At 54.6% G+C, this 26,816-nt stretch overlaps 7 protein-coding genes and 1 non-coding gene across 8 annotated transcripts; 4 read left to right on the forward strand and 4 right to left on the reverse strand.

Moving 5' to 3' along the window:
• Positions 1-4,159: 4,159 nt before the first annotated feature.
• On the reverse strand, positions 4,160-5,385 carry B0T26DRAFT_310597 (uncharacterized protein). The gene is made up of 3 exons (XM_060434314.1): positions 4,747-5,385; positions 4,469-4,662; positions 4,160-4,405 (listed from the first exon to the last, which is right to left on the reverse strand). The coding sequence occupies exons 1-3, from the start codon at positions 5,313-5,315 to the stop codon at positions 4,368-4,370; spliced, it is 801 nt and encodes a 266-aa protein (XP_060296814.1). The 5' UTR covers positions 5,316-5,385; the 3' UTR covers positions 4,160-4,367.
• A 2,117-nt stretch (positions 5,386-7,502) lies between these two features.
• Positions 7,503-8,552, reverse strand: B0T26DRAFT_647913 (Alpha/Beta hydrolase protein; the record flags this gene model as incomplete). The annotated part of the gene is made up of 1 exon (XM_060437951.1): positions 7,503-8,552. One exon carries the CDS (start codon positions 8,550-8,552, stop codon positions 7,503-7,505), a length of 1,050 nt encoding a protein of 349 aa, XP_060296815.1.
• A 271-nt stretch (positions 8,553-8,823) lies between these two features.
• On the reverse strand, positions 8,824-10,120 carry B0T26DRAFT_711598 (kinase-like domain-containing protein). The gene has a single exon (XM_060442049.1). It carries the CDS (start codon positions 10,052-10,054, stop codon positions 8,966-8,968), a length of 1,089 nt encoding a protein of 362 aa, XP_060296816.1. The 5' UTR covers positions 10,055-10,120; the 3' UTR covers positions 8,824-8,965.
• A 3,496-nt stretch (positions 10,121-13,616) lies between these two features.
• B0T26DRAFT_830139 (uncharacterized protein) lies at positions 13,617-17,143 on the forward strand. Its single transcript, XM_060447462.1, has 6 exons — positions 13,617-14,118; positions 14,171-14,978; positions 15,037-15,069; positions 15,140-15,534; positions 15,582-15,815; positions 15,869-17,143. Exons 1-6 carry the CDS (start codon positions 13,667-13,669, stop codon positions 16,926-16,928), a joined length of 2,982 nt encoding a protein of 993 aa, XP_060296817.1. The 5' UTR covers positions 13,617-13,666; the 3' UTR covers positions 16,929-17,143.
• A 315-nt stretch (positions 17,144-17,458) lies between these two features.
• On the reverse strand, positions 17,459-19,593 carry B0T26DRAFT_872323 (Isochorismatase-like protein). The gene is made up of 2 exons (XM_060447963.1): positions 18,470-19,593; positions 17,459-17,790 (listed from the first exon to the last, which is right to left on the reverse strand). The coding sequence occupies exons 1-2, from the start codon at positions 19,458-19,460 to the stop codon at positions 17,543-17,545; spliced, it is 1,239 nt and encodes a 412-aa protein (XP_060296818.1). The 5' UTR covers positions 19,461-19,593; the 3' UTR covers positions 17,459-17,542.
• A 501-nt stretch (positions 19,594-20,094) lies between these two features.
• B0T26DRAFT_830146 (uncharacterized protein) lies at positions 20,095-21,835 on the forward strand. The gene is made up of 3 exons (XM_060447463.1): positions 20,095-20,508; positions 20,596-21,215; positions 21,303-21,835. The coding sequence occupies exons 1-3, from the start codon at positions 20,254-20,256 to the stop codon at positions 21,688-21,690; spliced, it is 1,263 nt and encodes a 420-aa protein (XP_060296819.1). The 5' UTR covers positions 20,095-20,253; the 3' UTR covers positions 21,691-21,835.
• A 4,258-nt stretch (positions 21,836-26,093) lies between these two features.
• On the forward strand, positions 26,094-26,195 carry B0T26DRAFT_t122. The gene has a single exon. It is a non-coding gene; the product is annotated as a tRNA-Leu (tRNA).
• Positions 26,095-26,723, forward strand: B0T26DRAFT_711617 (uncharacterized protein). The gene has a single exon (XM_060442050.1). The coding sequence runs from the start codon at positions 26,237-26,239 to the stop codon at positions 26,474-26,476; it is 240 nt and encodes a 79-aa protein (XP_060296820.1). The 5' UTR covers positions 26,095-26,236; the 3' UTR covers positions 26,477-26,723.
• The last annotated feature ends 93 nt before the right edge of the window (positions 26,724-26,816 follow it).

Genomic DNA, 26,816 nt, shown 5'->3' on the forward strand with positions numbered 1-26,816 from the left:
GCTGGTGGTTTGGTGTCGGGTTTCCGTAGACTTTGCGACAATTCTAAGCTCGTGATGCTCGCCATTGACTCACTCAGACCCGGATGTTGTCACTTGTCCCGACACCATGGCGGTGTAGGTGGAAGTCGTCGCCGACCCGGCTGCGAGTTGGCCGTGGAATCGGAGTTGGCCGTGGAATCGGATCCAGTTGAATCATTGGAATCCGACCGCAAGGGAGCCATTATGGGCTAAGTTGGGAGCCGTGATTTGAATAACTGCAATTGCAGATAAAGATATCGTACAAATAGTGCACTGGGGCTTGCAGCAGAGTGGAGAGCTGAGGGACAGATAGTCGGGGGGTTTGAAGGAGACCTTTTAACTCCCTTGAAACTTTGTTCACTAACCCTGGACCAGGGAGGGTTGTTTGAAAGTCTCAGCCATTCGAAGTCGTTGCTCCGGCCCGAAACCGGCTTCAAGGCCGGCTCAGTGGCCCAGAAACATCAGCTGACAATATCGATCAGTATTCAATTGCAGATTAATCATCATGATTTGAAATTAACTGAACTGATACTGGTGCGTGTTGTAGTTCCGAGCCCCTTGAATGCGGCCAACATAGTTCTTACAAGCCTGGTTGCTGACGAGCCACAACCCACCCCACGAGCCGGCGCCGCAGGCGACCATGCCATAGACCGGTTTCGGTGCACTAGGAATAAAAATTAATTAATATACAAATCATTAAACCATTCCGTCAATTGCTAATCAAGGCAAGTATTATGTGGTAGGGGAGCCCGTAAACCCCCAAACCCGAAAACCCATATTAATTTTGAAGGCTCCCCATCCACCAATTTATCAATTAGTATGTTTTCATTCGTTAGCTCAAAAGAAGAACCATACAAAGCTATTTCTCACAGCCTTAGAGAAGTCATGTCCTGCAAATAGTCCGCCTGTCCAGCAATGCCAAATTTCCCCATTGGTTTAATTAGATAGTCTGTGTCAAGTAATCAACATTCTTTGACATGTGGGTGCCGCAGTGGGAGTGCGCACTGGGCAAAGTCTTGGCTGAACACCCTATTAGCAAAAAAGATATTCTCTCACAAATGTGGTAATATTAGGCCCAATTAAGCTGCAGTAACCATCACAATCAACAATGCAGCGACAGGGTCTGTGCGATGGTTCCAGCCAACCAGCAGGTTCTGTGTCGCAAGTCAGCAACTGCTAAGACTGATAATTAAGCGTGATCTCGAGGCTTGACCCACAAGTTTGCCGTGATCCTGGCCGCCCGCGTGATGCATGCCACGACGAGATATGACGGTGGGCCACGGATTTCGAGGCTGCAGGGCTCTTGGGTACCGGCATCCCAAAATTCTCAACACTCGACAAGAGGCTTGGCCGGGGTTCCGAGAGGAAGGAAACTTGTCCTTGAGAAAGTCGTGGATTATCGCGTAATCTATCTTCTCAGTGGAGTTCTCGTCTCTCTGCCTGTTATTATTCATGATGTCAGACGGCAAACCCGTGCTCCGCCGGGCGGGCTACAACATGTCTGCCGGAGAGTTGAGGAGAGGGCAGAAAACACACAGCATCAGTTCCAGGGGGTGTTGCTAGAAGCCTCTTCCGGCTTAAAGGATGCATAGCCGCAGTAGCAAAAGATGAATGGGCGATCCAAATGATCATCATCTGACAAAGTGCATCTGCGCTTTCGACTTTTGCACTGCAAGATCCTCGGGTCGGCCAACAACAAAGTTCTTACATTGTTAGCTGCTGACCGGCCACACACCTGCGAGGCGAAGCCGGGGACGCCCCTCCGACAAACACACGTTTCGTACCACAAGGCTAGGTGATCAACAGTTACACAAATTATAGAAATAATTCACTGCTTGCCGATGAACCTGATTCTTCCAAGTCTGTGGTCCCCACGAGCGCTCTTTGTATAAATAAGTTCGAAGTCAACACCCCTACCGATTAGCCTATCTGCCAATGTCGTCCCGTTGCCTCATACGGCAGTATGTCGCCAAGTGCTCGGAGGATCTACTGCTTCTTGAAGTTACATAATGCACCCTACTGCATCACGCTGGAAACCTTCAAATACCGGATAGCTGGCTACATGCGCTAATTTGGCAATCGACATAATTCGACCGAGGAACCCTGATTGCTATTCATGACGAGCAACCGTAGGCCGCCGAACTATTTAACCTCGACTATTCCAATTACTTTACGTCTTAATATTGATTACTACTTGCTCACCTTGTGCCGAAGTACCATGCTTTTCAGGGCAGGGTTTGGCTTTGGTTCTAAATTGGTTGTTACCTCAGACCGTGAGCATGTCTGGTGTAACCTAGACTAGGTAGGCTTGCACTTTATCGTGGGCACATTCCCAGTTCTTAACGCAACACTTCAAAAACCACTTGACCAGGTAATTACCAAGTTCGGTCACTGAGCATAGGCTAAGGGCGCCTTTTTCGATATGTAAGGTAGGTTACGTTAACCGTTTTCCGCCCCTCTTAACTTGGGTGTGGATTTATCACTAGTAGGCGTACTGGCCAAGTAGAGGGTGTGGTTGTTTAGGGCTTCTAACTCGGGTTTCTCCTTGGTTGATGCCGGTAAGGTAGGTAGGTTAAAAGCATGTGATAAAAATCCATGATGTTGAGACCTGGGACTAGCTCGAACGAATCCCTTTCCTTTCTTTGAGTCCTTGGGCTTCTCTTCTTCTTTGTTTTATCGTTTTATTCTTTAAGTACACGCTCCTTTTTACGATCCTTTCCGTCGTCGTCGTCGTCGTCGTCGACGACGACGACGACGACAACGATGACGACGGTTCTCCGACGATAGGTCCATGTGTTTTCGCAATAGAAGTCTTCGGGAACTACTTACTTTGTCTCTTCCTAACAATGGTACCCAAAGTTGTACATACAAACACAGACCTACGGCAAATGCCAATTGCATTGCCCATGTAGGGAGGGGACATGATGAGAAAACCCCCCATAAAAAGTCCGCTTAATTAGCGGTTGGTGACTCAACGGCGAGTCGTTAGTGCATTATTTCCCCTGCCTGTAGTCCTAGTAGCTGCTGCTTTGAGGACGACAGAATTGTCGATGTGGCCATTAGCGCCACAAAAGTCGAAACCGCTGCTTTTGACACTCATCAACCCTTCTTGGTTCACCCAGTCCATGTATCCAGTGTTCAGGCGACCGGGGTTGTTCGGGTCGAAGTGTAGTTTGTCAAAGATTGACGACGCAGTGATTTGCTCGCCTCTGCGTTTCATTTTCTTAATGGCCTCGCAGACTAAATCAGGGAAAGAATTCTGCGCATTCTTTTTGGCGACGTCGTCCCAGCCAACGAGCATGTTCTGTTGTGCGTATCCTACACATTAGCAGGTATTCGGTCAAGACAAGAAATAATAAATGGGAGACTCGCAAAGTTGGGGCCCCTCGTGTTGGGGGGAAGTCGGTCGGTATCGGTAATTTGGAAAATGGGGATTGGCCACGGATTTTCACGGCCCGTGGCGTCAAAATGGGTGTGGCAGCTCAAAACCGCCAACACTTGAGAATGAGAAGTACGTTTTCCTAGCTTCATCGTAAGCATGTCGTGTATGTCGGAATATTGTAGCCCCTGCGAGAACCTTGGTGCCTTCGCATCTCTGTGACTACAGTGGGTAAATAAGTTAGAAAAGATGCGGTAATCTAGGCTTGATTGAGAAAACGTACAGAATTAGATTTAGGGGTTTCTCGCCGATGCGATGGCGTGCCAACTCAGGAAAGGTCGCACTGCCGTAGTACCAAAAGACGAAGGGATGATTATCGCCTTTGTCTTGCAGAAGTATTTCAAGGTTGTCCCAAATGGTTTCCACATTCATATAACCAGGTACCATGTTATATTTTTGTACATTAAAGTTCAGGCCTTTAAATGTTTCCATAATCATCTCAATACCATGAGGGTTAGGATCGACATCGTTGTTTGGATTGTCCCCCGACCATGAGAAAATCAACATGGTGCCCACCGTATGCTCAGTGAGACTCGGAGGAGGTGCTGGCGCAGTATGAGAGCTGCCGTTGGAAGGAGTCGCTGTGTGCGAACTCGATATGGGTGAAATTAGGTTCGTGACAAACAGTGTGCGGGGCACTTGCGGCCGGCTTGGGGGTTTTGCCGGCAGGCGGTTAAAGGTGTTCCAGTGTAGTGGTACCCCCCAACTCTGATCGTCGAGGTCAGCGTTGGTACAAAAATAAATATCATCGATACATCTAAAATTCAATAAGAAAGCACCGTCTTGCGATTTCATGTGTCCTCTCTTTTCCAACTTCCGCGGAACCGTGTTTAGAAGGATGTCATGAAAAAGGGACAATGCCGAAATCACGGCGTTTTCCCTCTTCAGTGCCTCGAAACTACTTTGGATTTTAGCACTCATGAATGGCCCCCAGCCAGCAAGTAGTTCCTATATTTGACGGCTATATATCAGCACGTTGCTAGTCAAATGAAGAAGAATCAAGAGGTAAACCCACTAGGTGGCGCTCTCTGTCATCCATAAACTTCCCGCCGCGTTGCATCGGGAAAGGCCACGGATTTCCTAAAGAGTTCTCCGAGTTGCAGAGAATAGCTATAATCTTAACGGGCCAAACTGTCTTGTCCGTAAGAAGATTGTGAATTTGTGTATAGTCTATCCCATTTTCTTGCCCTTGGCCCGTAGCGTGCCTAGAATTTGTGAAATATCTTAGTAGGGGTGGCTAACTTGGACGCGAATGAGCGAGATGCTAGGATAAGCACCGGGAACCATACAGGATGAGATCTAGGGGACTTCCATGGGAATCGCTGCCGCAAAATGTCGCACTGCCGTGGTAATAAAAAACGAAGGGAAGGAATTTGTTTTTGGTTTTGTCTCGTAGACATGACTCGACTATTGCCGCCACTCCCTCTGTGCTTGTACCGCGCTGTTCCATCCGGTGTTCTTCTACTTCGAAGTTCAGCATGCTTCTAAACGTGTTACCAATGCGCACCATTTCAGGGTCAAGCTCATTCCTCGTCCCCTTCCATGCGAGGCTAAAAGCATAGCCAGCCTTTGGGGGTGAGGGTGGCCTCTCTTGACGTTGGAGTGGCTGTTGTAGTCTTGGAACTGGTGCAGGTGGCGCGGGTTGGCGGGAAACTGGTATGATCAGGGGTGTCAAAATTGGCCTATTACTAGTTGTATTTAAAGCAGGTGTCTGCGTAGGCACTTCGGGCTGTATTCGCTCGACGGCGACTGGAATGGGGATTGTTGCAGGTGCAGCGCCATTTCGCATTAGTCTGGGTCCCCATAATCTTTTATCGCCCTTCCCGGGTGCTTGGGGGGTCCCGTGACTGGTAGACATGTGCACAGACAAGTAGAACGGTGGTGACCTGGCGGCGACTGTAATTAATGGCGTGTTAAGAATAATCACATTGAGTGAGGCAGCCAGGTGGAAATTTCGAGAGGGGTGACACCAAGGTATATATATACCTTAGCTAGCGAATACAGGCTAACGCTCCCCACTCTGCCGTCCGAGCATTCCTAGGTGGGTTTTGAGGGGCCGGGGAACGGCCATTTGGCATCAGCCGCATCAGCCTCTTGTCTCGGCCAGAATCTTGTTTTGTATCGTCAAAGTGTATCAGGACGGTTTCTGAAGCCCGAAACAGACCGCAATGTTTTGCGAAATGGCGAAACGTGGCTTGCCGACTCTGTTAGCAAGATGGGGTTGAGAGTCGAGTTTTGCTCGGAAGCTGTGCTTGTAAATCGATTTGTTCAATCCCAGGGCCGATGTCACGAATATTGGACAAATGGGTCTGCAATGAGCCAGATATGTTTCGGAATTCATTCTGTCAACCGCATCTTCCTTCAAATCCGAGGCTTTCGACGTTGCATCACTCTGGTTGGGACCCACCAGCAAGCACTCCAAATTCAGCCAAACTGAGTTTAGTGATTGCTTCGTAAGATGACACCAATTGATTGGCTGGGCGCTGGTCGAGTACGACCAACAAAGTTCTCACATCAAGCTGTGTGTTTTGTGGCTGATGTGCTCAGTGTTCCACATCTCGCCTGCGAAACAAAATGCTGGGCGCCACTCAGCTCCAGTTTACGATCTGCACACCGCTTATTTTCGTTCCTTTCGCCTTTGAGCTAGCAGGGAATATCTCGTTGTTTATTTGCTCGTTGCGAGATTCCCCCACTTCCTTCCCTTCCCCGCGATCCAGATTACGAAATTTGGCAGCTTTCAATCCCTGAGCCTGCTAGTTCAAAGGCCATGGAACGAGAATAAGCGGTAACCTACAACGTCTTCAAGCGTAAATTCTCCCTCATTTCATTTCATTCTTTGACATATTGAACTGCGGGCTCGGCCCGCCCCTCTCTCTCACACACTTTCTCACACACTCTCTCACACACCGTCCTACTCACACTCTCTTACATTTATTAATCATGCCTCGCTGGCCCGTCGTAAGCGACCGGACCCCAAACGAGGCTTCAAACTGCCAACAGCCCCGGACTGGCCGGCCTCTCGAGCTTTTGAGCAGTATGGACCGGGCAGCCGTCTGCAGTACGCGCCGGACACAAGGGATCGCACACGCGCGGGTTGTCTGGGTGGGTTTCAAGCCGCTTCTTGGCCGCATCGGCGGTCGCTGACACACGTGCATCCCGGTGCTTCGCGCTGGGCTTTTCTTGCGGCTGTGTGGCTGCAGCTGACAAGCCACTGTCGTTGCCGTTGCCGTTGCCGTTGCCGTTGCCGTTGCCGTTGCCGTTGCCGTTGACGCGTCCCTCTGCGGCTTTCATCGCTGCTTTCTCCTGCCGTTTCGTTTTGATCTTCTTGCGGATGGCTGCCACGATGACCGTCACCACCACGAACGGGCAGCAGACCCCCTGCGCATATCCCGACGGCGCGCAGAAGGCGCCGAAGCCGTGCGCCGGCGCAGGGATCTTCGATGCTGTCTCGTCGCGCTGGTTGAGTGGCGCGAGAGGCATGATAAGCGGTTGCCGCGGTGATGTTCAATTCAGTGTGACGATTCGCAAGTTGAAAGGTGAGTGGGAATTTTTTCAGGCGATGTTCTGTGAAATTTGGCGTCTTTTTGATGTTCATCCTTCGAGATATCACAGGTGGCAATTGCTGTCATCGGATCGCGAGGTCATGAACTATGACGTCAGACTACAGCGGCGAGTTGCAGAGATGTCGGCTGCATTATCGGCTGTGTTACCTACCTCACGTTCCGGTTTTAGGGTTTGCTGATCGCCTCCTCTTTGTGTAACGTCGCAGTTAAATCCCAATGGTGCGAGAAAATCCCAGAGGGTTAGTTGAGGAGAGTCTTCTGAGAATTGGCTCGGAATCAGCAGTCGCGTTTTGAGTGTCAAAAGTCAAAAACAAAATCAGAGACTGATGAGCAGGGAGAGTTCGATTATCAAACAATAGCAGCGAGGCCAGGGTATATAACACACAGCCAGAATACAACAAGGCAAGTAAGACGAGAAAGAGTAACGCATGCAGCGACACAACGCAACAAAACACCACAACACACATCCCCCCAGCCTGACGCTACGCGCCCTTCACACCGTCCTGGAAATTACCCTCCCCGCCAGAAGGCACCAGCTCCGCCAGGACCCGGTCAAAATAATGGCCAACCGCGACGTGGCCGGCCCCAGGAAACTCAACCAGCGTCGCAGTCGGCAGGCGGCGCGCGAGGCCGCGGACGAGCTGCACAGGCGCGCGCGCATCATCAGCGCCATGCCAGATGTAGAGCGGGCGGTGGTCGACGTCTTGGAGAGAAATCCCCCAGTCCTCGTTCAGCAGGCGCGCCTCCTGCACGGCGGCGCCGGAGCCCTGCGCGAAGCCGTCAAACGCCATGCGCACCAGCGCCGCGCGCCGCTCGGCGGTTGGCCGCGTTGCGTCGTCATCAACCTCGGCATTTTCTGCTGCTAGCAGTGGCCGACCTTCTGTTTCTGCCTTGTGCCTCTGCTCCTCGAACTCCTTCTCCCGCCGCTGCTGCGTCGCCTGGTCCAGCAACGCATCAATCCACCTCGCTACCGGTCCCGTCGCAACAGCCCACCTCGTCAACCCAATCAACCCACTCAACAAAACCCGCGTTAATGCCGGAAAGTACCGCGCAGCAGCATACCCGAGCCGCGTGACTCGTGGCAGCTGCCCCCAAGTCTCCCTGTCCGGCGGCGGCGCCGACGCCAGCAGCCCCACACCAGCGAGCACGCCGCGCAAGGGCGCCGCGGCCGCGCACGCGAGGGCATACGGCCCGCCGCCGGACACGCCAAGCACAGCGAAGCGCGCTAGACGCTGTTGGTTTGCGAACGCGGCGACGTCGGCGGGCCAGTCGGCGATGCGGCGGCCCGGCTGCGGCGACGACAGCCCGAAGCCCGGGCGGTCGAGGGCTAGCAGGCGCAGGCGGCGGCGGCGCGCGAGCGCGTCCAGCGCGTACGCTTCGAGGCGCGAGGTTGGGTAGCCGTGCAGGTATATTATGGGTGTGCCGGAGCCGGTGCCGTACTCGGCGAATCCCAGCGTGCGGCCGTCGGGGAGGAGAATGGTTTGGCTGTCGCGGGTTCGTGGTGGTGGTGGTGGTGGTGGTGCCGTGGCCATGGTGTGGGTGTGGGTGGTTCTGGCGCGCTGTGCGGCTTTGGATGCGTCAGACATTGTTGGGATGAGCTGTTGGGATGAGCTGTTGGGATGAGCTGTTTGGATGAGCTGTTTGGCAGTGACTCAAGGAGTCACGAGAGAGAGCTCTGGGACTGGATCTTGTTGTGGCTTGGCGTGCCGCAATTCGGCGGGTTTCGGGTTCGGATAGTTGCATACTTCTTCCAGGGAGCTTAATTCCCGGACAAAAACACAGTCTCGTATTGGTGGGCACACATCTTGGTCGAGACATTCTCGGAGTCGATTCACAGTCAAATGGTACCATGGTGAGACGGGTGAGTTGCTTTGACTCAATCTGGATTGCAACTGCAGCTCTTTGTCCTCTGTCCCTGGTATACCAACACTGGTCTGGCACTCAGTTAGCCTCGGCGTCCAGCTTCCTCTTCGCCCCCTCTGAGCTCGTCGGCATGTGTGTCAGAACCCGCATCGGAACCCGTGCGGACCTCCGGTTTAACCATGTCGACAGGGTCATCGATCCAGGCGGCCAACCTCTTCAGGCACGCGAGATCCCTCGACCTGCGGGACGTGGGATTCCCGTCAAGGCCGTCAAAGAGGGTTTTCACGTCGAGGTCGAGGGAATCTTCGCCCCAGATAGTGTAGTGGCGGTTGTGGCGGAGCTCGGCGCCCAGCACGTCGGCCGAGCCGAAGTCGACGATGGTCGGCGTGCGCCCGTCGGGCGACACCATGACGTTCAGGGGGTGCAGGTCTTTGTGGGCGATGCCGACGACCCTGTGCAGGTGGTCGACGGCCGACGCCAGCGCCGCCAGGAACGGCGCCTTGTCGACCGCCCGCCCCGACCGCACGTGGTCAAACAGGTTGCTGCCCTCGACGCGGCCGAGCTGGATGCCCGTGACGCGGCCCCGGCGCGCGCGGCAGCCGTGATACCGCACAATGTTGGGATGCGGCGGAAAGCGCGAGAGGCGCTCCAGCATGCGGACTTCGGCGGCAAGAAAACAGGCAATGTTGTGGGGGATGTTTGAGATCTTGTGCAGCTCAATCTCGGCCAGCCACGGCCTCTTGAGAAAGATGCCGTCCTCGGGCTCCGCCTCGGGCGTTGCGGCGATCGTGACGGGCGTCTGGTAGTGGTACCAGGGAATAGGAATCGGGAAGAAGATGCGCTCATCTAGCATCCTCTCCAGCGCGGTATCGATTTGCTCGACCGTGTGGTCCGACCCGGAGCCGGGGATGATGGCGTAGTAGAGCTCGTCCTCCCCTTTGGCGTCGCTCAACACCCAGCGGTAGTATATGCAGTTCAACATATTGCCATCAAGATCTTTGTATTGGACGGTCACGACGTCCTCCTTGCTGCTGGTGACTGGTTTCGGCATTTTGTCAGGTGCACTGGTTGTGAAGGGGTTAGTGATGGAATATCGGAGGACGAAGAGGATGAGGGAGCTCCAGCAGGAATAAATGTTCAGTGGGCCCAGACTCGTAACAAATTCATCCATTGGCGTCGACTCTATCAATCTAGTAAGTTAGGTGGGGGGGTAAGCGAACACTACTGATTTAGAACATTCTGTATAAGCAGGAGTCCCAACTAACCCTCCAACAAAAGAAAGGGTGATCTTTTTATTTACAAAACTTCAATACAATCTTTGATATCCTCTGAATCATCCGCTTCTTCCGCATCTTCTAAAACCTCTGCTGCACGCCCTACAGCCCTCTGGGCCTCACGAATAGTCTGAATATTCGCAAAGGTGGTATTTGGATCTTCTTCAACCTTCTTCTTCTTTCTGGCTCTTATTGATTCGAGAGTGTGTTCTAGACCTTCAATCTTTCGCTTCCTAATAGCCAGTTCAAAGGCCTGTTCATCCAAAGCCTTACCAATCTTTCTGAGGAAGAGCTTATCCGCTGGCATTGCTTTGATGATGCGTGCGAACTTCTTTGCCTGCTCAACGTAATCACGTGCCTTTCTAGGAGTCCTCCACTGCACCCGATCGTCTCCATAATCCTCCAGGATTGGCATACGGAGTGTGCGAACCTCTGGGGTAACTATAGTAGTTCTTAAGGGGCGTGAAGTATTAGAATTCTTGAGGAGGAGTGGGCTTCTTAGCGGTTTGTTGACATTCAAGGGCCAAAGGCCTGATGCCTTCTATCCTGACTTAGCATTACTCTTAGTAATTGCCTCTGTGCGTGAAATCTGGTAGCATTCCAGAAACGCACGTTTTCCGGCTACAGAAGAGTCGTCAAAGGCGTTAGCAAGAAGGTCCTCAAGCCGTCTGCGATAAAGTCGTTTTAGGGGGCCAAATATGGCCAAATCTAGTGGTTGGAGGACATGGGAAGTATGGGGAGGCAGATAAATAATGTGAATATTGTTTGTGTATGCCTCCCACATATAATCGGCAGTTGTGTGGCTGCCATGGCCATCAATAATAAGGAGTCGTTTCTCAGAGGAGTTTGCTGGCTTGGTGAGAGGAATGAACACATTTTTTAACCATTTGAGGCTTGTCTCATCGGTAGTCCATCCTTTCTCAGTTGCTGTAAAGAACCAATCCTGAAATGGCTTCATATCCAAAGGAAACCATTGTTGTTGAACGCTTTTCCCCTTAAAAATGACCAAAGGAGGAAGGCAACGGCCAGCTGCTGAGATGCATTCGACAAAAGTGGTCCAAGTGCGGGTTCCAGGCTGTTTTTTTTGAAGCGCCTTAAAGGCACGGCTTCCAATGACAAGGCCGTTGGTTCCTCTGCCTTCCATAATACCAGATTCGTCCTTGTTCCAGCGATTCTCTGGCTTAATCGCCTTGATAGCTGGTGTTTGGAAATGGTTGAACCAAGGTCGAATTGTTGACTCTGTAGCGCAGTTGACGCGGACCGAATCGACTCTCTTGGCCCTCTGAGTCTTCAAAATTCGATTGCGGTTAAGAAAGGCACGGCACCACCCCTTTCCAAGTGGTAAGGAGTCCCCCCTTTCAGCTAGAATACGGCGTGCAAGCTCCCTGATCTGTGCATGTGTAGGGGGCAATCCTAAATCTTGTTGAAGAAGAATCCATTCGACTAAACGATCCTCTTAGGTCTGTGTAAGCCTTTGCTCATCTTGATGAGCAACATTTCGAGGTAGGGAGCCATGTAGACGGCCATAAAGGGTGGAGGGTGGAACGTTCCATTTTCGCGCGACTTTGCGTAATCGATGTGTTCTGACGGCTTCCTCGCAAGCGTTGCGGAGGTCTTCTTCTGTATATGAAACCATTGTCAAGAGAAGAATAAAACGAATTGAAGATGAAGAGAATTGGAAAAGAATTGGTTGAGTTATGGGCTTTTTATATAAGAGGGTTGGTTGTGTTCCTCGCTTATCTAGAATGTTCTGGATCAGTGGCGTTCGCTTACTCCCCCACCTAACTTAACCTAGTCTATGTCAACCTGGTCACCCTCGCCGCCCTTCCTACGAGGATAAGGGTCATCTTCACGGGACAGCGACAGCCAGCGCGAGGGAGCCGGGGACGGCGAGGGCGAGGGAGCTTGAATCGTCAGACCAAATCTCGATAAAAGGCATTACGAAGACTGTGAGCGGAAAGGTAGATTGATGATGTGTTCAAGGGTTGTTTGGCAAAGGAAAAGCCTGCAAAGGCCACCTGGCCGCTGCAGACATTAAAACACCAACTGCGCACACAAATGCCGGCATGTGGAAGTGTAAGTAGTGTCATTTTGACTTTGCCGGGCTTCCTTAGTGCCCGGTATGCTTCCTTAATGCCCGATAGGCCGTTGGGTGGCTGCCATGCAATACGGCATTTTACCATACAAAAAGCGGCCCTGCGTTGTTGCCAGCTGCCAATGACCCCCAGGTAGGTGCGAGGAAAAAAGTGGTGGGTGCGTGCATCAAAGCTCTTAATTAATAGCGCGTCATCGTGAAAAGGTTGTATGCTATTTCGTGTTCTGTAATGCGACTTCCACACACGTTAGATTCTCGCAAAATTGAAGTGTGAACGTTGTATTCCCAGCCATTGCCTAGCACACCTCATCTCTCAGTACGTTGTGGTTCGCTCGCAATATTTGTGATTGGCGGGGCTCTGGGAGTCGGCTCCGGCGACAACGTCTCGTAGATGCAGCTGACTGTCGTCACCATCCCCAGCTCGCGAATGCAAACTCGGTCTCATAGGCTATCTAGCAAGTTGCTTATGTGCGTGTAAATGGGTAAACAATACAGACCGGAGTGATCAAGAGAAGAGAATGAAAGACAAGGTCAAGAAACTCACAAACGCCTCCCACAGAATCCCCGCATCGGCAAGCACAAGCTCCTGCAAGTGCACATCTAACCGCAGAGAGGCGAGATACTTAGCAACACCAAGGCTGAGGAGAACGTCGTTACGTTCCTACCAGCGTCGCAGTCAGTCCCAGAGCCCGTCGAGCGGCCCAAAGCCGTCCGAAACCTGGTGACGGGGGGTGGGGTCGGCGAGACAAAGGACCCGACGTCGGTGCGCCTGCCGATTGGCGGGCTGCGCGCAACGGTTGCGCCGCGTGTTGGCGGTACTGTCACGCGTGACGCTCGACAGCCTCATGTCATTATATCATTATTGCATGGTGCTGGCGCCGGCTGACTCGAATGTCATCCACTTTCGGTATGTCCACACCCCTAGTGCCCTCCAACCCCTCCGCGAAATGAAGTTGGGGTGGCGGGCGAAGTGCTTGCTGTTGGGGTTTAAAGTGTAATGCCGAAAGGGGAATGTGGGGCATCCCGGGGAAGTTGCCGAAGTGTGGAAATGAAGACAAAAAGGCAGACCTGGACCAGGCGCGCACAGGGCACAAGACGGCCCTGGCCATGGGTGTTAAATTTTGACCCGCGCTGCCGGGACAAGGATTCTGTTCCCAGTCGGGCTGGACTTAGGACCTAGATAGCGTTCAACGTGCAAACTCCTATCCAGGGCAAATCAGCGGAAAAACAAAACTCAATCCATCACATCGCGTTGGCTTACCGCGATCCTGACGCGTCAACCCACCAACTCCCCAACCCTTCATCCTGAGAAAACTTGGAGGAACAAACCTCCTTCCGCCCCCCTCCCCCCTCCCCGCTTTATTAGTTCTAGACGTTGTCTTTCCATTTTAAGAATTTCATAGGACATTGACCAATGACCAGCATGGCTGCGCCCGCGCCAGCGCCTCGCGACCAGGTAGCAGCCGATGTCTATACTGAGCTCTCGCAGGCGCTCGACTCTGTCCAGGCAGCCGGCACCTTTGCTGCCTTTGCTAAGATCAAGGAGGCAATTATCAAGCCCTTCTTCGTTCAAGATGTCGGCCCGGTTGACTTCCCGCTCCAAGAATCCACGGCGCGTCAATTGATTGAGAAGGCGCGCCAAGCTCCCTACGGCAAGGGCAGCGAGACCTTCGTTGATACGTCGGTCCGCAATACCTGGGAGCTGGATGCCTCTCAGCTCGACCACATGGTCCCCCAGTGGACTCCGACCGTTGATAGTGCCTGCAAGTGGGCCGCCAAGCAGCTGGGGATAACGGTCCCCATCACGGCCCAGCTGTACAAGATGTTGATCTACGAGGAAGGTGCCATGTTCAAGGCCCATACCGAGTGGGTACCATCAATAGCCCCGCGGTTTGACTGGACTGACACTTGCGAACAGCACCGAAAAGGTTCCTGGCATGTTTGGCACTCTCGTCATCTGCCTCCCGTCAGAACATCAAGGCGGCGACCTCGTCCTTAAGCATCGCGATGTCACCAAGATCTTTAAAACTTCCGAGGCTCAGCCTTCGATGGCCTGCTGGTACTCGGACGTCTCCCACGAGGTGCTGCCCGTCACTTCCGGCCGCCGCTGGGTCCTGACCTACAATCTCGCCATCTCGCATCCTCTCCACAGCCGGCCCTGCGCCGCGCTCAACGCTCCGAGACACGACAAGGTCAGAAGAGCCTTGGCTGCGTGGTTGGGCCTTCGGAGCCGCGAAGGCGACGGTGCCCACTCCGGCTACCTGTACTATCTGCTCGACCACACGTATACAGAGGCCAACATCTCGCTCAACGCGCTGAAAGGCGCCGATCGTTCCCGGATGCAATGTCTAAACGACGTGTGCAGTGACCACAACGCTACTCTACTTCTTGGCGTGCTGGAGAAGGAGGAGTTCGGAGGTTGCGCGGAAGTCTATGATGGCCCCCACGGTGGTCGCGGGGGGGGGGGGCGGCGTGGTTACTTGGGCGATAATGGCGAAGATGATGACGACATTGAGGACGAAGATTCTGAGTGGCATCCATTTGTGGATGTTTTCGAGACCGACGTGAGCATCAAGAAGCTCGTCAACCCCGAAGGACGTACCCTGCGAACCGGCTTGAAAATCGACACGGCTGAGCTCGAAGGAAACCTCATCCAGGATTATGCCGACCCGTTCGAGACGGCGGATCATGGCGAGAGGGACTATTCGGGTTTCACGGGTAATGAGGTATGCACTATCCATAATAACACTCCTTGGACTAAACTGACATTTTCGTGTGCCCTAGGGAGTGTCTGCCCGACATTGGTACCGGGTGACGGTCCGTGGCCCTTCTTGTTCTTGTTGTACCTTGGCTGGGAGCTCCGCTTACCATTAACTGTGATAAACAGATCGCCGTAATTGTAGCCAACGATGCTGTGGACGAATTTCTTACAAAGGCCATCACGAGAACCGATGCGCAAGGCCTTTTGCCCAAATACCTTCTACGGTGCTCCGACCCGAAGAATCGCGCCTCGGTCATGAAGACGGTGCAATACCTTGCCCAACGTGCTTGGTCATCGGCAAGCTCCACTAGTGCCGCAGAGAACTATGTGTACATCCCCGAGTCGGAGTTCAGCATGGAAGTTGTTTTGCAATTTCTGGAGACTGTCTTGCTCTGCCAGCAGTACGAGCTGTTTAGCAAGGCCCTAGGCTGGTTCAGAACCCGAGTGGGGACCCCGCTGTTTGCGCTGGTCAAGACGGCCGCAGCTGAGGAACTGTTTGACTTTACCAAAGTGAAAGACAGGTACGTGCTTTGTCATGGAGAGCTGGCTTCTTGCTGACACTTCTCAGTCTCCTCCAGAACTTGTCCATTTGTTCGCTGGCTGCCCGTCCAGCGCTCTTGTCATCGCTCGTGTCTTTGAATGGAGATAACCGCAGTCTTTACATCCGGGATTGGGCAGCCAACGAAGCTGTTCCTGCCGCCATAGACGATTGCTTGCGGTTACAAAAGGTGACTGAGGCTGATGGGAGCGCATTGGCCACCATGGTCGAAGAGTACCATGACCTTGACTATCTGAGTACAAAGTAAGACAAACAACCCTTGGAGCAGTACACAGTATGCTGACTGCGATGGGCAGGTTGATTCCTGCCATTGAGAAACGGGCTGCTTTGACCCCCTTTGCATTGGCTGCTTTCTTGAAATGTGTCTCTTTCGCCGACAGGGGTGCCGATCAGATGCCTGTCCACACCGCCGTTCTTGAGCTTTGCAAGCCATTGCTGGAGTCTGTCATCAATTCCATGGACGTTGGCACCTTGCGCAGCAAAAACGGCGCAGCGCAAACGGCCGCCACTACAAAGGCCCAGAGATACAGCTACTACCAGGAATATCGTTATAGCCGCTCGGAACCCCAGGCTCTCGAGTTCTTAATTAGCCCCAGTCTGCTGGCCGAATGCGTTTCCCGTTGTATCCAGCTCGGCTGGAATGAATCGTCAATGCTTCTGTGCCGCAGGATCGTCGACAGAGCCGGCCTCATCCCCGTGCCCGAGTTCCGTCACCTCTGGATCCCCTTCATTCACCGCTTGATGTCCACCCTCGAGGAAAACCGGGTGCCACTTTCGACTCCCCGCTACCAGGAAGTCGCCTGTGCCATTCTAGAGCTATACCTGGACGTGGCGGTTGGAAAGGAGCCCAGCGGCGAAGTCAACTACAGCCAAAGACCCGTTAACCCAAATTGCTATTGCACTGACTGCCCTGCGATGGATCGGTTCCTCGCGTCGAACCAGCGCGAGTGGCAGTTCCCCGCCGCCGAGAGGCGCCGCCGGCACATTCAAACCGTGCTGGAGTCGAGAGGCGCGGGCTGCTCGTTCAACACGCTGCGGTACAGCAGCCCGCACACGCTCGTCGTCACTAAGAATATTGATTCCGGCGCCAGGGCGAAGAGAGAGTGGACCGACAAGTTCACCCAGGCCTGGGACGACATCACCAAGTTCGATCAGGAGAAGCTGAAGGTGCTCCTTGGTGCGCACTACGAGAGGATCACGAGCATGCGCCATCTCCGCTTCCCTGGCACCGGAACTGCAGCTCAAGCGCAGCAAACTATAGCGGAGAGGCCGCGACAGGCAGGTGGCACGGCTGCCCAGCCTATCGTCATTAGAGACTCTCCATTTGCGGGTATGAAGCGGAGAGCTGTAGACTGAAAACCGGACTGGATGTCGTGCTTGTGTAACTGCAGTGACGACTGACGGGGCCATGTATAGGGTTATAGGGGCTGACCTCACGGCATTCCAAGTAGGCGTCAATGTGGCCAAGCAATGGGGAAATTGCTATGTGTCGGAAGGAGCCGCACCTAAGCCACATATGGGCGCAGGTGGCGCACATGCTAGACCGTTTACAGCCTAGACTGTGTCAGCCGAATCTTTCTGAACCTTCCGAATACAAGCACTTTTTGCCCTCAATTGATGCAGCGTTGTATGTGACACTATGTACTGTGTATTGTAGGACGATACTTTGTAGTAATTGTAATAATATACGGAGGACTTGCATGTGAACTAGCAAAAGTGCAAAGTGCAGCTGCGCCTAACGGCTTCAATCGCCGTGGTTGCCTGGGTAGGTGGGTAGGCTGTAGCTTGGAATATACCTTGAACCCGCCACTCCTGAAGAAAACGACCTTGAGCTGGAATTGGCGACCGAAGTAGAAGCGAAGTCGCAGCAAACAAAGAAATAAATTTCCCATTTCCCACCTGTATAAGATGGAGTGTAATTATGCTGCCAAACGAGCCCACTCGTCCATGACCATATACCTAGATAATCATCACATCAGCACAACGAACTTCCACGCCGGGCGGGCAGCGATCCACGCCCCCTCGTCAATCTCCGCAACATTGACCCTCGACACAACGCCGTTCTCCCCCCGCCGGACCTGCAGCGCCAGCACGACGGCCGGCAGATGCGATAGGTGCGTGTCGGTAATGGTCGTGGCGCGGCGGCCGACGGCCACGAACTCGTGCAGCCGCAGTCCCGCGTGTCCGTATCGGGCTCGCTCTGCTGCTGCTGCTGCTGCTGCCAGTGGTCGCACCCCATGGCGTCGACGGTCCCGACCACGGCACGCTGCCCGTCGGACGACAGTACGTTGCCTTTTCGGGCTTCGATCTCTGGCGCGGTTGTAGGGTAGGAGGAGTGGACCACCGGCTTCTAAGGCACCACTCTAGATGGTGGTGTGGAACAGGGAACACAGCTGGCATGCCTCGGAGCTAGCTTGGAGTCTCCGAAGAGACCCGAGTTCCCTCGTCGGTGATTCCAAGCTGCCCAGACCTGGCAGCACACGAAAAGGAACAAAAGGCTGGAAACGTAGCTCTTTCGGTTGCATTTCGTGTGCCTTGCGAATTTCGGATGCGGTAGGACACGCGATGTTCGGGAGGGGAAGCCATATACAGATGGAGCAGAGCTGAGACATGTTTGGCAATGTGAATGTGGTCCGGTCAAAGTCGGAGAAGAAAGACCAAAGCGGGCGGTTGGTGATCCGGACTGAACTAGTTCTAGAAGAGAGAATGTCGGCTTTGCTGATTAGTAGCCAAGCAGGGCACCGCCTCCTTCGCACAACCCCGCTTGCCTGCCGCGTGAGTGGCTGCATACGGTTGGCTCGGAGGGATTCCGAATGGCAGCTAGAATCCCGGTTTCCATCCTGTTACGCGTATAAGAAGAGTATATACCGAGTACCTAACAAACAATCAAACACCACCTTCAGCAGCCTTGACCGCCGCCGCCAGCGCCTCGCACGACGACACAAACCCCCAGCACCTGCGCGCATTATACTCAACCATAAGCCGGGCAAAGTCAGGACTGTTCGTCCCACATCCGTCGCGCAGCAAGACAGTATCAAACCCCAGATCGCACGCATCTTTCAGCGACGCGAGGACGCACTGGTCGGTATTGACGCCTGCGAACAGCAGCGTGGTAATCCCCTCCTCGTCAAGAAACTCAACCAAATCCTTCGGCCCACCACCACCACGCCCCGCATCCCCGTCCCGCCCGAGAAAGAAGCCCGACAGCCGTTCCTTTTGGAACCGCACCTGCGGCACCGCCTCCTGCAGCGACTCGTCAAACGCATCTTGAAACCCCCCGTGCAGCGCCGTGTTCCACTGCCCGCGCACCAGCAGGCGGCCCGCGGCCACAGACGTCCCATCCGGCAGGATGCGGGAGCCGAGGTCGCCTCCAGGCCCGATGCCGCCGTTCTCTTCGTCAAACTCCTCCCCGTCACCGCCGCGCGCAATGGCCCGGAACCCGAACACGCGGTGCAGCACCGGCGGCAGCGCGGCCAGCGAGCCCTCGTCCAGCCCCCACGTCACGTGCACGACGCGGATGCCGGCGGCGCGCGCCGCTGGGAACGCCGTGCCCAGCAGCGCCGCTTCGGCGGCTAGCCCGGGCGTGAGTTTCGTGTCTGCGTCTGCGTCTGTGTCTGTGCCTGTGTCTGTGCCTGTGTCTGTGTGCGGCGTGGACGACGACGACATGGCGGGCGACAGGAACAGGTTCTGCATGTCGACGACGACGAGAGCGGTCTTGGCGGCCGCGATCGTGATGGGCGCCGTGGTTGTCGTCAGGGTGAGGCGCTGGCCTGCGGGCGGTGATGAGGTTGTGTGGGTTAGGTCCCAGCCGGACGAGCGGCTGAAGCGCCAGAAGCTGGCGTCGGGGTTGCCGACTACGTCCGGGGCCGTGGAATTGGTGTCGGCCATGGTAGGTTTGTTGTGAGGTGGTGTTGAGTTGATGCCAGTGTGTGTGTTGATGGTGATGTGTTGATGGTGGTGTGTTGATGGGTGTGTTGATGGGTGTATTGATGGTGGTTGTGTTGATGGTGGGGGAGTGAAGTGAGGGGTTGTGAGGCCTGAGGCGGCAGGCTGGTTGGGGATGCTGCATGCAGTAAAAGGAGTCAAAATGCAACGTCGCGATACGAGGTCGACCTGTGGAGAAGCCCGTTGGTTTGTTGTGAATAGAGATTTATTCCGGTAACGTTACCGGTCTTTTGATTTCATTTTCTCATATTCCACAGAGCCTCCATAATTGAACAGTCGTGATGAAGACGGACATAAGTTCCAAACGCGTCTTACAGACCCAGGCAGTAACTAAGCATCCTCAGATGGGTGACTCTGAGCCTTGCCCAAGTCTTGCAGAGCCATGTTTCAGCTCAATTAATACTCGCGTCAGTTAATTGCTCTCATCTTTCTAGTTTCGCGCCGGGAGCCCACTCGGCAGCCACGCTTTTCTCAGAATCGCAATTCCGAATACAGTAGGCGCAAGGATGATGAAAAGTGGGCCGGTGCTAGTCGCGCCCGATCCGGCCTAGTTGCGACGCGGCGTCCCAAAGTACACAGTAGAATATGCTTTCTAGTGTAAATTCCGAGACACTCGGTCTTGGCCACTCCAACGGCGACCACCAACAAGCTTCGACACGGTTAGTTACACGAGGCGCGCCACGCCGCTCGACTCTAGACCTTCCACCAAAAAACCCACCACTATCCACCCGTCACCATGGCTGCCGCCGTCGACCTTCGGTTTCCCTCTGGGGCGTGGGCGTGGGCCGGCTCAGCACTGGCTCTGTATGCACTGCTCTGCGCGCTGCTGCGACACCGGCAGCAGCACGCCATGGAAGCCGCACACCCGTTTCCCACGCGCGCGTCGCTGGCATCCATGACGCATGCGCAGGCGTACGAGATCCAAAAATGGCTTGGCGAGCAAGAATTCCCGTCCGTAATCGCCGGCTCCATCTTCTTTGCCCTCTTCAAGGTGCGCCTTCCTTCCCAATCCCTCTCCCTCTCACAAAACCAACGAACTAACCCCGTGCCTCCTTTCTACACGGCCGTCTGCATGCAGACCTACAGCGTGCCGTCCATCTCGCAGCTGCTCGCGCAGACGGGCGAGATCGGCCGCTGCGGCAACGGAAGGCGCGACGTCGAGAAAACGTCCAAGCGGGCGGCCGACACGAGTGTGCTGCTGACCAACATGGTGGTCGCGCGGCCGCAGTCGGCGCGCGCCGTGCAGGCGGTCGCGCGCACGCGGTTCCTGCACGCGGCGCACCGGCGCGCCGGCCGGATTTCGGACGATGACATGCTGTACACGCTAAGCCTGTTCACGCTGGAGCCGATGCGCTGGGTCGACGAGTTCGAGTGGCGTCGTCTGAGTGCGGCCGAGCGCTGCGCCGTGGCGGCTTTTTGGAAGGCGCTGGGCGAGGATCTTGATGTGCCGTATCGCGCCCTGCCTTCCTCGCGCGCTGCTGGTGGTGCGGGTTGGGTGGACGGGCTGCACTGGCTGGAGGAGCTGGATGCCTGGCGCCGCGAGTATGCGGCGCGCCATGTCCGCCTGCACGAGAGTAATGTTGCGCTCGCCGCGGCGACGCTCGACATTGCGCTGTTCGAGCTGCCCGCCGTGCTGAAGCTGGCCGGCCGCCACGTGGTTTCCATCTTGCTCGGGCCAGAGGTTAGGGATGCCGTCGGGTAGGCCGTTTCGTCTCTCTTCTCCTTTCGTCACAATTTCTGCATGCCTAATCAGACAAGAGGACGGAGCTAAATCCATACATCCAGACTCCCCCCTCCACCAGCGCACTACGAGACGATATTCCGGATTGCCGTCGCGGCGCGCAAGTTCGTCGTGCGTCACCTGTGTCTGCCGCGGCCGCACTGGCTGCGGATGCGACACCTCCTCGACGACCCGGACCCGCACACGGGCCGGTACCACGTGGCGCGCTGGATCGCGCATCCTTGGTACGCGCGGCGCGGCCGCTGGGGCCCGCGGGCGTGGCTGCGCTGGGCGCGAGGCGGCGTGGAGGATGAAAACAGGTTCCACGCCGAGGGGTACAAGATCCGCGAGGTCGGGCCGGCGCGGCTGGTCGGGAAAGGGGGCGATGAGATGGATGAGATTGAGCAGAGCGTGAGAGCGAGGAGGGGAACGTGTCCGGTCGCGACTTTGTAGTCTGGTGGGATTGTTGTAGACTATATACTAGACATAATAGATATAGGCCATAGTGTGTTCCACGCTTTCATAGACAATGACCCTAATTAACGCACTGCAACATTGGTTCGAGGCCGGTGTCCGGTCTCAGGGGTATTTACTCCCGACCCCCTCCATCTGCGTATAGCAGTCTACCACCGACTTGAAGAAAGCCGCAGCTACCCCTCTACCCCTAGAAAAACAGCGCGGCGGCGCCCATAGCCTGCACTGGTGTCAGGGGCCTGGCCGTCATCGAGGCCCCGCTTTTCCGTCAACCAGACCCGCCATTATCAACCGATTACGCCCGCCCGCGCAGGGGGGTAGAGCATGCCAAGCCCTTCCGTACTGGGGCCCCTTTTGCCTAGATTACGCGTTGGATGACTGCGCTAGCCCTGATGTCAAGAGGTCTGTTTTGGCCCGCACGCGCCGAATGTGCCCTCTTCCTACAACCACAACGCGCATACAACCAACACCGCTCTCAACAACGTCACTACGCCCCAAGCCGTAGCCCCCTATGGCTTCCCAACTTGCCAACGCCTTCCTACAGGCCGCGCAGGGCTTCCTCGCGGCGCCTGCCCCGGTCCTGGCCCCGCCTACTGTTCCGGAGACGGGTGCCCTGAGCCAGGAGCTCCAGAGGCGCATCGAGGCCGCGCGCGATGAGACCCTCGAATACCACCGCACACATCGGCCGCCCAACACGGTACGGAGCTATGGCCCGAAGCAAAAGAAGTGGAAGGCTTGGTGTGTTACACAGGGCTTTCCCCCTGGGGGCCAGTACCTTCCTGGCGACTGGGTCGATGAGGGTAAACTCTTGCTCTTCATCAAGGAGGAGGTGGAATCGCGCCCCCCGCGTAAAGGCATGAGGCTCGTCGAAGAGAGGAAGCGTAAGGCTGCAAGCTAGGCCCAAGGCCAGCCGCCCTCTAAGAAAGGCCCTGGCTCTGGCCCTCGCTCCTCTAATCACCTGGTTATTGAGGGCGAGGACGACGAAGAGCAGTCGGACCTTGTACTCATGTATAACACTGTTCGGGGCTACGTTTCTGCGGTCAAGGAGCTTTGGTCTTTACAAACCTCGCAAGGACTACACAATGCACCACAGCCGAGCCGCGTTGCTTTGAAGGCTTTGGAAATGTCGATCATCCGAGGCGAGCATACTCGCCGGAGGGAGGAATTCACAGACCGGGGGATATCCACGTTCCGTGATGGCTATGTTGCCTCGCAGATTCCCGACCTCCACCACCAAGTCTGGAGCGAAGGCTTAGGCCGGGGCACAGTTGAACAAGCGTTACGGACCCAGGCCGACTTTTTACTGGGGAATTCGATGCTTTTACGCTTGAGTAACCGTTTGCCGCTCGAACTTGCAGACCTTTTCTTCATGCCATTACCTAAAGAGGGCACTAATGGCGATGGCTGGTGCTTAGTAGCAGTTATGGACCAAGGCAAAACAAACCAGCACGGGCGGCTAGAGTACGGCGCTGTTCTCCGCCACCGGAACTACCAATCGTGCCTTATAGGCGCTCTTGCGGCATACTTCTTCTGGCGTTGGCATATGTCAGGCGAGTCTTTTCCCTGCTTCTACAAAAGCCAAGGCTGGTATAATATCAAGCTCCTCAAGCGTGACAACGCCAACCTCGATAAGAAGCTCTCGGACTCAACGGCGAATTCGTGGACAAGGAGGCTATATGCTCTCAGCAGTATCCAGGGCTCCAAAGTCTCGCATATGCCACGGTCATTAGGGGCACGGATTGCTGAGGCGAATAACGTACCTGAGGCGCAGATTCGCCGTGGAGGACATTGGAATAGCGATCAGATGACTGGCTGTTACCTGACCGAGTTGCCGCGCCAGTTTATGCGAGGTGTAGCGGACTTTGAGCCAGATTACGCCTCCAGCTACTTTATTCCACGCGAAACGATCAAGCCGCCGCCTTCTCTACGCCGCCAGGTCTGGCCACAGCTCGACCGCTGGCGCCAAGCACATCTTGACCTCCCTGGTGCTAGCGAAGTGGTCGAGCCAAACCTGGCCGCGGGCGGATTCCTTGAGCTTCTTGATAGGCTCCGCGATGTTTTCCTCCAAGATTCGGTATTTATCCGGCAAAGCCATCCAAGCCATCCCATCTTTCGTGATAGCCTCTTTGCCACGGCCGAATATGCCACCTTCGCCACCGCAGTTATAGCAGCAACCGATACGCTCTATCACGAAGATCCACATCTGGTTGCCATCCAAAAAGCAATCCCTTCGGTTAACGAGCGTTTGCGGGTAATATCGAGCATTATCCAGACCGGGCAGGCCGCCCAAGCAACCTCCTTGGCTCAAGTAACGAGCTCGCTTGACCAGCTTGCCGCCAAACTCGACGACTTTCTCACAGGGTCCTTTAGTCTTCACTTTACACCGGGGAGGAGCCGGATGTTACCCCAAGGCCACGATCCTACAAGCCAATACCGCCATCAACATACACCACCGTCTCCGCTTAACCTAAATATAAGCCAACCGCAAGCTACCACCCTCGGTAACCTAAGAGCACCACAAATACCAATGCCAATACCGTCATATAAACTCTCACGCGAAATAGCCACAGTCCCTGATCTATGGAGGGAGTGGACAGTAGGTCTGGCAGGCCTTCCAGCAGTTGCAGCGCTAGATGCAGCGCACGGGAGCCGTTGTATTACAAACCACTCGACTGTTAGGGTCGTCTGTCTGTAAGGGAGCACGGGCTCCACAGAATGCTGGGGTTGGTAATTATGAAGATAGAACAAAGGGCAAGCTCCTATCGCACGGGTAATACAGTCAAATCGGAATGCCACTCAAAGTGTATGAGTGCAGTGAATGTGTATTGCTTGCTTGAAGAACCAAGCAAGAACTATCTAAGACCGTGGCTACGGTCGTCGTATATATCTATCTAAGGAGGACCAATCAGAGTTCCTGACTCACATGCTCAGTCGTGCTCAGTCCTAGACGCACTGATCCCTACTGAGCTCCCCGCTCAGTGCGCTCAGTGGGTCTCGGCACTGATCCCACTGAGCTCGGCTATGCTCAGTGCACCTTGGCAATGGCCCCACTGAGCACTCCCTTATTGGATGCATCCTCAAGCGAGAGCCCCCCACCTTAAGTGCCGTTCCAGCCAATCCGCAGCGGGCGGGCAACGCCCTCTGCACCTTTGAACCAGGATCGTAACACGTTGGCGGTCTCCATCAGAGCGGCAGTATTACTCCATGCGTAAGGTAATCATTGACGAGATCATAGCCATGGCAGGGAGCCTAAACAATGCAGATGGAATAGCGGTTGCAATAGAGACCTTAGAGCGGCGGCGAGTCCAGGGGAAGGCATCGTTGGATAAGCTCATCAAGCAAATAAAAGGGGGCCGGAAAGGCCAGAGTAAATAGATTGAGGGTTAGGGTTTTTGGTTAGTTCAAGGGCAAAACAATTACATTCGCTCAATTATAGCCCGTTTGACCTCAAAAAAATCGGCATCTAGTACTCTTATAACTAATTCTTCATATGCGCCAATTTTGAAGCCATTGTAGGCTCTATTACGTACGTAGTCGCCGTGTAAAGTCGGCGAAGGCCAGTTTTGGTGATGTCACGAGCCGATTACGGATTTGGCGGGGTCAGCGGCGGATCCGCCACCCAAACCCCCCTCTGACATCCCCCTGTTGTCAACCACGCACCAATGGCCACTGCCGTCTGCGAGTCGCCGGTGCGCCAGGTGTGCAGCCCACCTACAAGCCCACTAAACAGCATCAGCGCGGCGAGCACCGGCCAGTTGGGGCCCTCGCGGATGTGGATGCCCCAGCCCTGTGCTAGCTAGCAGCTCATGAACGTCGGAGAGGCGCGTCCGTGTCGTCGTCCGAGTTCGATTCCGGATCGAAAGGCGTGATTGCGCCAATTAGTCAATAATCGGACGATATTTTTTTGTATCACCGCTGGAGTTATCGTCAATGGTTGTGTCGACAGAGACACCAGAGCCACTCAAAAACACCGACGTGGGGGAATTGAGACGCGGGGGAGTTGAAATGTTATGGATCTCTATGCGCCAGGAGCTGCGAAAGGCTATGCAAGGCGCTGGCTGCCTCGAGCCTAGACTCTGGGGAGAAGGGTTGAGCAGCCCAACAGCGCCGCAGTCTAAGTTGCATTGAAGCATGCCTCAAGGCTTTTCCAAGTCGGCCGCCGGTAATATGCTTTGGCAGGCATTGGCGCGGACCAATACGCGGAACCACAAATTTATAAAGCGACAAAATAAAAGACTGGAAGTGGAAGAATAACTCATGAGTAACTTTCTTAGGCATTATTTCATTCATCTAAAGTGTTCACGCGGAGTGCTCTAGCGATTGAACCGTAGCCCCGCAACCCCTCATCTAGCGGCATATGCTGCGCCACTTGCATCTAACCAGGCAAGATGGCCGAGCGGTCTAAGGCGCCACGTTAAGGAATCCACCCTTAATCTCAGTATCCGTGGTCCGAAAGGGCGTGGGTTCGAATCCCACTCTTGTCAAACACCTCTTTTTTTGTCGTTTTCTACTCTGTTTGTTACTCATGCAAATGAGAATCAGCAGCCGCTTGTGCATTCTTTTTGGTTTCTTTCCTTTCGCCTTATCTCTCTTTTTGTCTCATCTTAATATTTGGCCGATGTTGAGACGAAATCCAAGCTCAGCAGAACTCGGCTCGACCCCTCCGCGTAGGGACATGATTAAACCGCAGCTACATGCAACTATTCATGTACAGCGAGGAATTCGAACGCATCAGCGCCAACTGAGTGGCCGGATTGAGGGTTAGTGCGACCCAGACCCGACGCTACGCTAATTCGTGTCGAGCTGAGCTTCTCGAATCGGGGAAGCTTGCACTCCGATGCACGTCGTTCACGTCCAACGAGTGAAACTACTGATTGCGTTGTCTAAGTTCAGCTGGGAATATTTTTAAATGCAGAACTGCATGAGGGTATTAGTGGCGGTATCCCCGAATAGTAGCTTTCTCCGGCGTGGCTTATCCGTGTCTGGGTAGCTATAGCGGTTGTTGGTTTAGTACAAAAGAAGCCTTGCGGCCAACTCTTGGTTCTCGTCTTGTCAGACGCTCAACCCCATTTTATTTTCTGTATTCTTCCGAAATTGAAGCGTGC

Source organism: Lasiosphaeria miniovina, assembly GCF_030549165.1.
Source record: "Lasiosphaeria miniovina strain SMH2392-1A chromosome Unknown B0T26scaffold_4, whole genome shotgun sequence".
Taxonomy (NCBI): domain Eukaryota; kingdom Fungi; phylum Ascomycota; class Sordariomycetes; order Sordariales; family Lasiosphaeriaceae; genus Lasiosphaeria; species Lasiosphaeria miniovina.